Source organism: Gymnodraco acuticeps, unplaced genomic scaffold (genome assembly GCF_902827175.1).
Source record: "Gymnodraco acuticeps unplaced genomic scaffold, fGymAcu1.1, whole genome shotgun sequence".
NCBI classification, from domain to species: domain Eukaryota; kingdom Metazoa; phylum Chordata; class Actinopteri; order Perciformes; family Bathydraconidae; genus Gymnodraco; species Gymnodraco acuticeps.
In genome coordinates this window covers 3,211,069-3,224,457 of record NW_022990125.1, presented here as the reverse complement: position 1 = coordinate 3,224,457, position 13,389 = coordinate 3,211,069, and the positions used below count along the sequence as shown (strand labels likewise).

At 41.2% G+C, this 13,389-nt stretch overlaps 1 protein-coding gene across 1 annotated transcript in view; it reads left to right on the top strand.

Moving 5' to 3' along the window:
* rasgef1ba (RasGEF domain family, member 1Ba) overlaps nucleotides 1-10,344 on the top strand; it is a 35,108-nt gene extending 24,764 nt beyond the window's left edge. The window contains exons 10-14 of the mRNA XM_034216643.1: nucleotides 149-244; nucleotides 4,899-4,994; nucleotides 5,752-5,875; nucleotides 6,732-6,804; nucleotides 8,547-10,344. Of these exons, the coding sequence (XP_034072534.1) occupies nucleotides 149-244; nucleotides 4,899-4,994; nucleotides 5,752-5,875; nucleotides 6,732-6,804; nucleotides 8,547-8,571 (414 nt within the window). The 3' untranslated portion in view covers nucleotides 8,572-10,344. The remainder of the gene's footprint in view (nucleotides 1-148; nucleotides 245-4,898; nucleotides 4,995-5,751; nucleotides 5,876-6,731; nucleotides 6,805-8,546) is intronic.
* Nucleotides 10,345-13,389: the final 3,045 nt, after the last annotated feature.

The following is a 13,389-nucleotide window of genomic DNA, read 5'->3' as shown; positions in this document are numbered from 1 at the left end:
TTTCCGAAAACCAAGACTTTCAACGGGATAAAAAACAGCTTAATATGTTCAATTGAGAGCTTTTTGATTCCTTTCCTCATTTAGTGGCTCTTCTAAAACGTTTTTTTGCTTTATCTCAAACTGACTGATTTTTTTCTTCCCTCCATAGCACCAGATGGACCCTTCAAGCAATTTCTACAACTACAGAACAGCACTGAGAGGAGCCACACAGAGGTCCATCACTGCTAACAGTAGCAGAGAGAAGGTGAGACACACACACACACACAATGCTTGTGTTTAAGAGCTGGGGGACATCATCTGGGAGTATACTATATCAAAAACAATATTTTCTAGGGTCGGGTGATAACCAAAATATCTTAAAGGGGCCGTATTATGCTAATTTGAAGTTTTCCTTTTCCTGTAGTGTGTTGTATTAGGTTTTTGTGCATGTAAATGTCCCCCCCCCCCCCCTGTCTGATTGTAGTAATTTCCCTAGCATAGTGACATCACTATGTAACAGCTGCCCTTCTGTTGGCTAGTACTCCAACACATTGAGGGTGAAAAGAGGTGCTGCAGCTCAGGCATTATGAGGGAAAATGAAGCACTATTTGAACATTAAAGCATGTCAACGTGTCCCAGTAAAGACACACACAAAAAGGCCCTCTTTAAGTATAACATCTGAGTACTAGACAGCTGCTGGAGGAATCTAAAGTGACCTCTTCAGATAGAGCACTATGCGCTGATTACAATTATGTAAGATGGCTGTCACACAGCCTTTATCTTCATGCACTGCAGCGTATAAGAAAAGGAAGGCGGAGAAGGAAAACAAACCGTAGCGCTGTCCCTCGTTGGGCCTTGTTATCGTCTGGGAGCTGCTTTCCCATAGTGTTTACGCCATCAGTAGCCGGCTGCGCTGGGCCTGGACGAAGCAGTGTGGCTCCGAGGGGGCACGGAGGGTGCGTTACAAGTGGGTCAAGATATGAGTTGGGTCTTGGTTTCCTCCTCATCAAACATGTTGTGTTCTCCTCGGCGAGGGAGGGAAAAGAACACACAGCGGCTGCCAGATCACATACTGTTCCCTGGCCTCTGGAGATGCCTCCCTGACCGTATTTGAACCAGTTAATAGCCTGTAAGCGCTCAGTCTCGTCCTCATACATCATTTGTTGAGTATGTGTGTTTTCACAGAGACACAGTGTACCGTCAGTATGTATCTGGCTCCCTGAACTTTGTTAGGGATGCTATTTCGGAGCTCAGAAATGCAAACACAAACCGCAGAGGTCGAGGTCCTGAAATGGAAAGTTCCCAAGAATTCTGGCATGTTCTCGCGCTTGTGACCTCTAGAGAGGGGGGAGGGGATTGTGTATGATCTCTTATTGGCATCCACTGTTATGTTGTCTTTGTCAGAGGAACAACACAACTATTTATGCTCCATTCATCCTGTTTTGCTGCAGTTTTCTGCGAGGACAGAAAGTGTAATAATTCGTGCTATTTTGAGTTATTTGTTTGAAATAACATTTTAACAAAATGCCGAAGCGCTGATCTGAAAGCAGACCCGGAGTATCACATGTTTGTTTGAGCAGCAACAGATCTCAGACATTTTACAATGAAGAATTTGCCCTTTAAACCCAGTTACATAACGGTGTGTACTGATGCTTGTTTCACAATACTAGAAGCTCTCTGACACACAGATACGTTGTGTTCTGGACATAAGGCAGCAGGAAGTAGCAGTAATAATAATAATAATAACAATGATTTTGATTAATAATAATAATAGAACCAGTGATCCCAAAATACTTTATAAAAGGCAACAAAACAATTGTAAAATTACTGAAGTCTATTATCAGGTAACAAGAATTAAACAAGAGATGACATTAAAAAAAAAAGGTTAACTGAGACGTACGGCTGCAGCTAATGAATATTTCAATGTTAAGTTAATCTTATTAGTGTTGTTTGGTCTTTTTAACCAACAGTTTCATAAAACAAGATCGAAAACTGCTCATCAGAAGTCTGCAAGAGCCTTCGGTGACATTTTTTGGATTTTTGCTGAAAATTGTTTTTATCAAGCTAACTCACTAATGATTATGGGTCTTAATACTTCATATCACATCACAAAATATGTTGAGAAAGTATTTAAAGCGCAATATAAACAACAACAAATAGCGTGTGTAAACTGCAGCCTGGTTATGATCCACTGCTGTCTGCCCATCTTTGGTGCTCCACAACTACCCGAAGGGGCAAGTCTCCTGTACCGGGTGTACTGAGTTCGCAGAGAATCCCACTTCTTCCTCAGCTCTTTCTCTGAAGCACACACATAAACGATGTAAGCATTGTGGCTAGTTAGCATGTCCAATTCATATCTATATGCAGTGCCAAACTGCACAGCTAGCAACAGCTAGCAACAAGATAACAACAAAACACAAGGTTGAAATAACAAATTACATTTCACGTTAACGTCACTGTACGCTGGCAAACAATAAAAAGCCAACAATATCTGCTAAAGAGCTCAATTGATGAAAAAGATAATCTTACCCGAGAAACCAAGTTGCATTTCAATCTCTCGCCAGAGTCCAATTTTCACTACTCGGTTCGAGTACCTTTTCTCTGTGATGTCGTACAGAGCTGGCCTCTCCTGGATCAAGGTGATGAGCAGGTCTTCGTTTGCGTCATTCCAGATCGCCATGATGAGATGAAAATGAATATCAGTCTGTGTGTGCCTTCTTAAATCGTTTGTTTACGTTCCCTCACTTCCGTTTCGCTTCTCATGCACTGATTCGCTAGCTGAACAGCCAATCAGAGTCAATTCAATTCAAAACCTTTATTTATCCAGGTAAAATCCCATTGAGATCAATGATCTCTTTTTCAAGGGAGACCTGCAGCAGTAGGTTCCACAAGAAGACATAAACAACAGAACAACAAAAGGACATCATACAGCAAAATGTACAGAGTGATTGTTTGGTCCGACTGCCAGACCCGATGCATGGCTGATTCAACATGTTGAATCGGCCATGCATCGGGACAGGCAGTCCAAATAAGGCGTGTCACGGTCGACGGTGCGGGACACACCAAATTGAGTTTGGGCGACAGGACACGCTTCGTCTCCCGACTTACGAAAACAGCCGAAATCGGCCTGGTGTGTCAGGGCCTTAAGATGTACAGTTCCTCTAATATATATTGTTGGCCACCTCTCAAGACCCCCCCCCCCCCCCCCTCTGACTCCAGACCCTCCACCTCCAGCTGTGACAACGACTGCCTCTCTGCTCCTTCTAGGCTCTTATTTCTCCCAAAGCAGAACTTGTGTGTACAGACCTGTGTATGCATGACAACAGTCTTTAGAACATGCATACTAGCATCAATCAATCAATGTTTATTTATATAGCCCAATATCACAAATGTTACATTTGTCTCAGTGGACTTTACAGTTTGTACAAAATATCAGTAAGACAATACGACCCCCTCTGTCCTTAGACCCTCACATCGTACAAGGAAAAACTTCCGGAGAAAACCCACAGTTTAAAGGGAAAAATGGGAGAAACCTCAGGGAGAGCAACAGAGGAGGGATCCTTCTCCCAGGACGGACAGACGTGCAATAGATGCCGTGTGTAAATTGAAAAGATAATACATTTGCAACATAGGTAGTCCAAATGTTTGGAAATGCATGTGTGTATAATAGGAAGATGAATCCACGAGGATATCCATCCAGGACCACAGCCACGACTCAAGATCCAGGACAGAGGAGCGCAGGATCCTTGTAAACAACATCCTGTCCCTACAGAGCACACAAAACACCCTATCCGAGTCAAATGTTGTTTATACAGCCCAATATCACAAAACCTAATAAAAGTACAATGTAGACATTCCAATTGACAAGAATTGTAAATGTAAAGTAAAATACATTTAAGGGCCCATGAGGAGGTTTAAGGTAACCCTTTTAAAGGAAATGATTAAGGCTACTCTTAAATGTGGAGGTGTTGTTCCCCATTCAAACACACAACTTCACTCACTTTAGGTTAACTGTATCCACTCCAACTTTGTTTAAATCAATACATCACTCTCACAATGATCATTTGGTGATCAATTTCTGACGAGGTTAAAAAACAGTAATGTGAAGTGAATAGGTGCATTCCCCACCTCACTCTCCATCTATGTGAAGTGCCCAGACATGCGTATATGTCTGGGCCTGAATCGTTGCATGAGTTGGCATGTATTAGTTCAGGCACTTAAAAGGGGATTTTTTTTCTGGAAAACTCTTTTAGTCTCACTTTGCCTAGGTCATTTATTTGTGTTTATTAAAGGGGCCCTATTATTCAAATGTTCAGGTTCATATCTGTATTCTGTGCCTCTACTGTGACATGTTTCTCTGCTTTAGTGTTCAAAAAGGTCTTTATTTTTAAGCACCTCATTTCACCCTCTGTCTGAAACCAGAGCCGGGTCTACTCTGTTTGATTAGCTGGCCGGCTCTGTTGTGATGTCCCGCCCCTTAGCCTATGATTTACAATGTGTTGAAACACTAGCCAACAGAAGCGCAAGTGATACATAGAGATGTCATTATGTTACTGAAGTAAACAAATGAGTCCTATCAAGGCGTTTAAGGCGGGGGGGGGGGGGGGGGGGGCTTTGGGATTTTAGCCTTTGCGGAACATTTACATGCAAAGAAACCTACAGTATAACACAGTAGAGGAAAGGGGAAAACCCCAAAAGCATAATGGGGCCTCTTTAAAGGTTGTATTAGTACTCGCTGCTACAGGCCCGTGAGTTTTGATGAAAAGGTTTTAATATCAAACTGTATCGTCTTTTTCTATTGTAATCCTTTTTTTCTTTGAATCAATGTTTATAGAGATGACACCCCTGTGAGTCATGTGGAAACCTCCCTGCATTTTCTCAGCAAAATGAAATCCCTTTCTCTTTCTGTTGTCTTGCAGATTGTCATCCCTTTCTTCAGCCTGCTCATAAAAGACCTCTACTTCCTCAACGAGGGATGTGCCAACAGGCTGAAGAGCGGACAGATCAATTTTGAGGTATACTGAAATAAAAATTCCCAAGAGGGGTTTCCCCCCCCTCGTGAACACATGTTCTCCTTTTTATTCCTCCCACAGCTGAATTGTCAGAACACGTCACTATTTACTACACATGGCGATGGGTTTGTTGCTATTTATTTCCACTTCCCAAAAGAGCGTTAGAGAAAGAAGAAGTGAGACCTGTGTGTAAAGTGTGTTTTCATGGAACAAACACAGAACAATGACCAAAGACTTTCCACTGGTCTCACGGTTACACTGAAAAACTCTCTGGGAAACTCTGCCGATTCCCTGTTATGACTTTTACAGAGTACATAAGATCACAGTAAAGGAGCCGTATTCTTCTTTTTGGGGTTTTCCCTATCCTGTAGTGTGAAATATAGACTTTAGTGCACGTAAATGGTCTGCAAAGGCTAAGATCCCAAAGTTCCCTTCAGAGGGAGTTTCTCTCCCACACACTCCCCCCTGCCTGAAACCCCTCCATTATTCCGTGACATCGGACACACTCACGCTACTATTGGGTGAAACAGGGTGAAAAGAGGTGCTGCAGCTGTATGAAACAAATACAACTCTTATTAAATATAATCAAACCTGAAACTGAGCATATAGGCCCCTCTTTTGCCCTTCAGAAACAACAGGCTTTATCCACAGTTAACTGGGAGTAGGCTATATACCTATGCTAACTTTGCGTAGCATAGAGCTATGAACATGACAATTTTCTCTGAATGTTAACATGTATTTGTTTTTGGTTTTATATCAGAAATTCTGGGAACTCGCCAAACAAGTGAGTGAGTTCATGGCCTGGAAGAAAGTGGAGTGTCCGTTTGAGAAAGATCGCAAGATCCTGCAGTACCTGCTGACTGCTCCAGTGTTCAATGAAGATGGTACGTTTACCAGTTAATTCATTATGTAGGAACTTGAAAAAAATCCTAACCCCACTTTTTTAATAAATAGTAAAATATGTTTTTAAATCCGGCTTTCACTTTCTACCAATATGACACAAGATGTAATCTCCATAGTAAGCATCTTTTAAAGGATTTCTGAGTATGAGTCATGCTAAAGTGCATAGGATTAACATTGTTTAGGTGCTATTAATATTTATAAATGAAGGAGAAAAGAAGTGCAACTCCCGCAGTTTGTAATGACTACTGCAATGTAAATATAGTAATTTGTGTGAAAATGTAGGGGAATGTGGGACATCTACAATCAGACTTTTAACTAGAAAATGCGGTTTAGATGATTAGTTATTACCCATCCTACATGATGTGAACATCCAAGCAGCTGCTACCGTTACCGTCAGTAAAAGTAGTGAATTGCTGTGGACTGACAAAGTGTTTCCAGTCATCAGAATGACTTTTCTCCTGCTAAGCCTTAAATCCACCCCCACCTTGTTATCACCTCCTGGACTCAGCTCTGATGGTTTGGGTCTCCTTTAATCCACTTCAAAGTCGCGTGTCACTGACTCCGGCTCTTCTCGCTGTCTTATCAGAGATAGACAGGAGTTCTGTCAAATCTTCTGACATTGAAGTGTACCGACCATAGGTGTAGTGTTGCCGGAGCGCACCAGGACCATGCTCGGGCACTATTTATTTATTTGTATTCAGCAATATATACCATCATCAGAACTGTTTAAAATGTGTATTTATTTATTCTGCAAAAATACAGTCTATAGGGAGGGACAAATGTGAGGGAAAACATTTCCAATAAAATGCTAATGTTTCTTTATTTTTCTGGTTTCAGCATTGTATGTGGCATCCTACGAGAGCGAAGGTCCTGAGAACAACATGGAGAAGGACAGATGGAAGTCTCTGAGGTGTGCATTTACCCCCCTTGTCTTTACACACACACACACACACACACACACATACACACCCGCAGGGCACCGCAGTCTTTCAATCACGGCTGTCACCCCACGCCCTGTCCTGACCAGGCAGACCTACAGGGATGTAGGTCACACGGATGCTGACCCGCGCGCTATTCAAAAAATGCATCACACACACACACACACACACACACACACACACACACAGGTGCTCATCATTCTTCTTTGTCACACCATCGCTTGCAAGGCCCATCAGTCATTTTCACACAATTACATCCCACGCACACACCGTACTCCCTTAACACACAGCAGTCTGGATGTGTGTGTGTGTGTTTGAAGATGGATGAGAGAAAATCAGCTTTGATCAGTTGTCTCTGACTCGTTGAAGAAAGCCCCAGAGAGCTGACGGAAGGACAATTCTTCCTCCTTCAGCATCACTCGCTGGAGTTTAATTGAGACAGAGTATGAGGCGTTTATTTTTTGCCACAGCGACAAAAAGGGTCGTGCAGCAATCATGAGATCTGTCCGGTGCATAACTGCCACTAAACGCTTTATTTTTGTTAGCTGTGCAAACAATAAGTATGTGAAGAGTTACTTTGTTACCGCCACATGGAGCCGAATCTCCTTACAGATGATACTGAGGCTTGTGTGTGCCAAACATCACTACTATCATTACAGTTATTTTGGTGAAGAGTTGACATTTTATTTATTCACATAATAAGACATTTTTGTGCATTTTGAAAGAACATTATGTCTGTAGTACAGGGAATTCAGGATGTAATGCTGTTATGCTACAGGTGGCCAACAACAGAAAAAAGGCATGTATGCGATATACGACTCAGATCTACTGGCAGAGGTCAGAGGTGGCAACAGGTTCTGGACCCAGAGCCCTGTTAATGTTGGGTAAAGCCTGCCAGGGTGGATCTTCGTTCGTGTGTGTGTGTGTGTGTGTGTGTGTGTGTGTGTGTGTGTGTGTGTGTGTGTGTGTGTGTGTGTGTGTGTGTGTGTGTGTGTGTGTGTGTGTGTGTGTGTGTGTGTGTGTGTGTGTGTGTGTGTGTGTGTGTGTGTGTGTGTGTGTGTGTGTGGTGTGTGTGTGTGTGTGTGTGTGTGTGTGTGTGTGTGTGTGTGTGTGTGTGTGTGTGTGTGTGTGTGTGTGTGTGTGTGTGTGTGTGTGTGTGTGTGTGTGTGTGTGTGTGTGTGTGTGTGTGTGTGTGTGTGTGTGTGTGTGTGTGTGTGTGTGTTTTCCTCCAGTGAAAACAAACTGTTGCTGCTTTTTAACATCGCAATTTCTTAATTATTATGGCTGGAGAGGGAAAAGTGAAACATTGGGTTGTCCATTGTTTGTAATATGAGGGAAAGGGTAAACAAATGAATTGTTAGCTCAACATTTTAATATGATCTAATTTATCAAGCCGCTAACAAAGCAAAACATATTTGTTAAATGATATTGTGTATTGTCAGCTATTTTCTTGACTTTTTCTGAGTTGGAATTTAATATATTGTGTCAACCAATTGTTTACTTTTAAGAAAAAAACATTTTTTAACAGTAGGACAATGCTCAGATGATATACCATCTGAGCATTGTCTATTTTTTATTACAATGTTGTGTCCAAAGTCTTGCAATGTTAAAATATGTCAAAAATCATTATTAAACTGCGGCTGAAAAGATAATTATTTTGTTTGCATCAAAGGATAAACCAGAGACTAACAGCTGTTTCTCTTTATCTCCACAGATCCACTCTGCTAAGCAGGGTCTAAACTGGAAGGAAAAACAAACAAGACAAATCATTGACAAATGAGCCGTTGTCTAAACCAAGTATCCCTATGTTATAAGGGAACCGACAATCTCTACTTTGGCTGGCAAGGATCTTTTGTGTTCCCCCCCAGCTACATATTTCTATCCAGCTCCGCCTTTCCTTACCCTCTTGCTATTTGTGCTGTTTTTTCCGGACGGCTGTTTTTTCCTCTCTTTGTATGACTTTGTATTCTTTTTTTAAAAAGAGAAATGCTACAAACCTTCCCATTAAATGCCAAAGGGTGCCAAGGTTTCTTGTCTGAAGCCTTTCGCCATGAAAGACCTTCTCTGAGCGTAAAGGAGTCGTTGGGGTTGTTTGTTCCCCCGCCAGTTTTCAACCTGTTTTTTTCCACTGAAGCTACGTAGTTAGCCGCTGGTTGGCTAACTCAACGGAAAAGCTACTCGCACTGGTTCCACAAGCCAGCATCCTTTGTACAAACTGAAAACGTACCCGCATCAGTGTTTATGATTAAGCTAGCTATTATTTGTAGTTTTGTTTCGTCTACTTCGTACATTACCTGAGTTTATCTTGCTTCATGTTTCTAAGGAGCTTGTTGTATGTGTAAGATTGAATGCACTGGTTGCATTTAAAAGTTGTAACTGATCTGTTTTTTTGTTTGCGTAGTATACATTTTATTATTTCCTTATGCAGGAAGCAACATTTCCTTCCTTTATCTTGAACACCGAGGCATCAGTAAACTTCAACCAACGTGTTTTTTGTATGGGCAAACAGCATACAAAAAAACCCTTCCACTTGGGGCTGGGCGATGAAGAACAATCATATATGCAACACTTTTTTAGGGTGTAGGTTGACCTATGAGCTATGAGTCTGGTAAATTCGGAAAATGCATTACTCTAATGTGGTACAGCCTTAAAAACCAAGAAAAGTCAACACTTACGATATTAAGACTTACAAAATCTAAGACTATATCTTGGCTGATATCATAATCGAAATAATACAGATAAATTGCCCAGCCCTACTTGGGCTTTTAGTTGCTGTTGGACCCTCGGATAAAGACTTTCTTGGAAGTGTACTAAGGCCTTAAGTAGTGAGCTTAAATGCAAGGTGTGATGATAGTGTGTTTCCTGTTGTTCCAGTGTTAAAAAAGCCCCACTGCTGCTGGGCTGACTACTACCATTCTTACCTTCTCTTTTGGTCCTGCTCCAATGTAAAACATGAGTGTGTGTGGTTGTGCTTCCCCCTGTTGGTTCAGTCCGAAAAGTGAATGCATTTTTGTGGTCGAATAATGTGAACTGAGGATTTCTGTTTGAACCCTACACATTCTAAATAATATCTTTTTATTTTTTGATATTGTTAAAATGTAGACTTTTCTCCATATTTGTTTTTATTTATAAATCTATTTGTGTAGTCACACTATATCCTCATGCTAATATTTACTATTATTTTATTGTTATTTAATTTTGCATTGGTTACATAACATGCCGTAGTTCTCAGATGTTGGTTGAACTATTATTTTTATATAAACGTTTGTATGAGATAATTATTTTTCAAGGTGTACTGGCTCAGAGTATGAAGTTAAATGACGGATGTCTGCATTGCCTTGACTGCTCCTCCCTCAGCACAGAATGCTGTTTGTTGTGTACATACTGTTGTTTTAGTTTTTCCACCCTGCTTTCATTCATTTGTATTTGGACTGTACAAAATGGATTACAGGATGATGAATGAATTAGTAGTGTTCAGAAGAAGAAAGTTAATAAAAGAATGTTTAAAAGTATCAACTGACTGGGTTTTGTGCATGTCTGTTTTTAGCATGGAAGTTAACATGTGAAAACAAATCAACTACTAGCTTATGTTACGTTCCTTAATAATCTATGGGGGAAAGGGGAGTAACAACATATCAAATAACCGGGAGAGAACAAGAAAGAGGAAACTGATTTGCTAAATTAAAATATATTGTTTAATTAATCAAAAATAAAGAGGGCTCACCAGCCAATAAAAAGAATAAAGACAAAATAAGCTTTCTCACAAAAGAAACTGATAAAAGTTCACAATACAAAAAGGTACACTGATCACACCTGCAGCCCAGAGAAGAAGGGAAGAGAGACAGACTGAAGCCTTCCTAAGGACCTGATTACGGATTTGGATAAGATAAGATGGTACTTTATTGATCCCAATTTGGGATCAATAAAGACAATAAAAGACAAGGCATTTTACAATAAAACAAAACTAGAAATAAACAAGAAAATATAAAATATACATGTTGAATTTGACAAGATATTATATATACAGATTATATATGTGTAAAATGTACAACGTGGTTTTATTACAAGAGAAACTATGGAGCAGAGGTGATTTGTTGTACAGAGTTATGGCAGTGGGCAGGAATGTGTTCCTGTATCAGTCCTTGTGACTGCGGAGCTGCAGCAGTCTGTTGGAGAAGGAGCTCCGTTGACTGTCCAGCTGCAGGTGTCCTCCTCTTCACCACAGCTTCAAAGGGGTCCAGCAGCAGCTTGATGCTCAGGAACACCTGAGGGAGAGGCTGCACCTGGAGGGAGACAATCAGGGGGAGAGAGGGAGAGAGATACTCACAAACAAAACACAGCACAGCACGTAACAAAACTATAAATGTTCTACTGCACATAGACTTCATCACACAATGGCCCATAGAAACCTGAGTGAAGAAGTTCTATATGAATGGAATGATGAAATACTTTCATTTTGGATGCATGATAAACTGCTGTACAGACATTAAAACTCGTTTTTCGACATACTGCACTATGATGTTTTTTCTGATATGTTTGACATACTATGTTTGTTTTAAAGGTCCCATGTCATGCTTTTCCGGTTATTACCCTTGTGTGTTATGAAGGTTTTTATGCATGTAAACGGTCTGCAGAGTCAAAAACCCTCAAAGTACACCCTGTAGTGAGTAAAACTCTACCACTTTTTTTCTCATTTTCCATTGTTTACTTCCTGGGTACTGTGACGTGTGAATACCCAGAGGCCACACCCTCTGCCAGTCTTTCACGAAACAAAGCTTCTCAAATCTTTCAGCGATTCATGCCGGATATGTACAGCGTAGGCAGACCCAGCCTTAAGGCTGTTGATGGTCTTATTATAGACTACATCCATTTGTAACGCTGTGCCAACTTGGGCAAGCATTCAGGCAAACTTGAGGAGCGCACACAGGGTGGAGAGGTGGGGTGAGGTTGAGCGATGGAGAGAAAGGGAGAGAGAGAGAGAGAGAGAGGAGAGAGAGAGAGAGAGAGAGAGAGAGAGAGAGAGAGAGAGAGAGAGCGAGAGAGAGAGAGAGAGAGAGAGAAAGGGAGAGAGAGAGAGAGAGATTGAGAGATTGTGCGAGGCAGAGAGCATGTGCAGCGGTCTGCTTGTGCACAGAGCAGTTTGTGAGAGAGCCGGCTTGAGAGTCAATTTCTCTTCAAAATATAATTGATTGCCAGCCTCCCTTGTCCCTGGCTGGCTTGCTAGCTCGTTGGTAACGTAACTGATGTCATCTAATGTGCCTGCATCTGGCGCTGAGTTGCCATATTCCTTTCATGAACCACTTCCTGATATCCATTGTTGCAGATAAATATAAATGATAATAGCCAAACTAACCTAGCAAGAGTAATCTGACAGGCTGCTGTGCCGCATCTGACTCAAAAACCCACACCACTCAACCCAGCGAAAAACCAGTCTCATTCAGAATTTCATTCAGAATGTCATAGCAAAATAAAAAAATGATATTAAAATAATCTTTCAACATAATTTAAAACAAATATAAATATTAGGACAAAGCCCAACAAATAACAACAATAAACATATTAATAAAACAATTAAAATGTTGTATTCAGCCCTGATTAAAACAGCGGCCCGGCCCCATGGGGCCCGCCCATGACGCCGGGTCTGAGCGTAGGGCACTGAAGAACGATGCTCTTCCTACTTTGTTTGGACCAGCGGGAGATTCGGGTACACAACCTGTAAGTATTCATTGTTGTTTGTGTATTTATGATGTTTAAAACAAACAAGGTATCTACCCAAGGCCGGTTTAACCATATGCGCAACCTGGGCAAGTGCCCAGGGGCCCTTGAGCAAAGAAGGCCCTCAGTGACAAGATGAACAAAAAAATTATTATTTTTATTTAAAAAAAAAATCGGGCACAACCTCACTCATCATACATTGTTTTAAATGACACTCACTCTTCGCCATTAATAACACAGCTTTTCTATAGGGTCAAATTAATATATTTTCTAAACCGTCTCTGTATACTGTAGGTCTCACTCAAGCCCCCAGGAAGTGCGCCGGACTCTGATGAGAATATTCGTTGTGGCCAAACGGCAGTACTACACCTCCGTTAGGTTGCTGGGCCCGGAAACACTTTTTCCCATTGACTTACATTGGGAAAGAGTGGTCTGTAAATCGTTGGAAAAAATTTTTTAAACTACCCAGTATGAACGTTTGTATAGCCCTTATTAAAAACATTCGGTCCTCAAGTTGTAAAATGTGCTAATAACATTATTCTGAGAGTTATTTTCCTCAGCATTATGAACGTGCATCTAACCCACGGGACCGCGCCGCCCAGCACGTTCAAGTTACGTGTTCAGTACTACATGCGTTTTACCTTTACCCATGGATGCACAATAAGAACGGACCCATATCGCCTTACTGCCATCCCACGGAGCTGTAATAATGGATATATTGCACATGTTTGCTGTAGGATTTAGCAGCCTGGTATATTACACAGTTTTAGCGGCATATATATATATATACATACATGGTTGGTTTTTAACAAAAAGGGGTGTTATAGTCTGTGTTGTAGTGT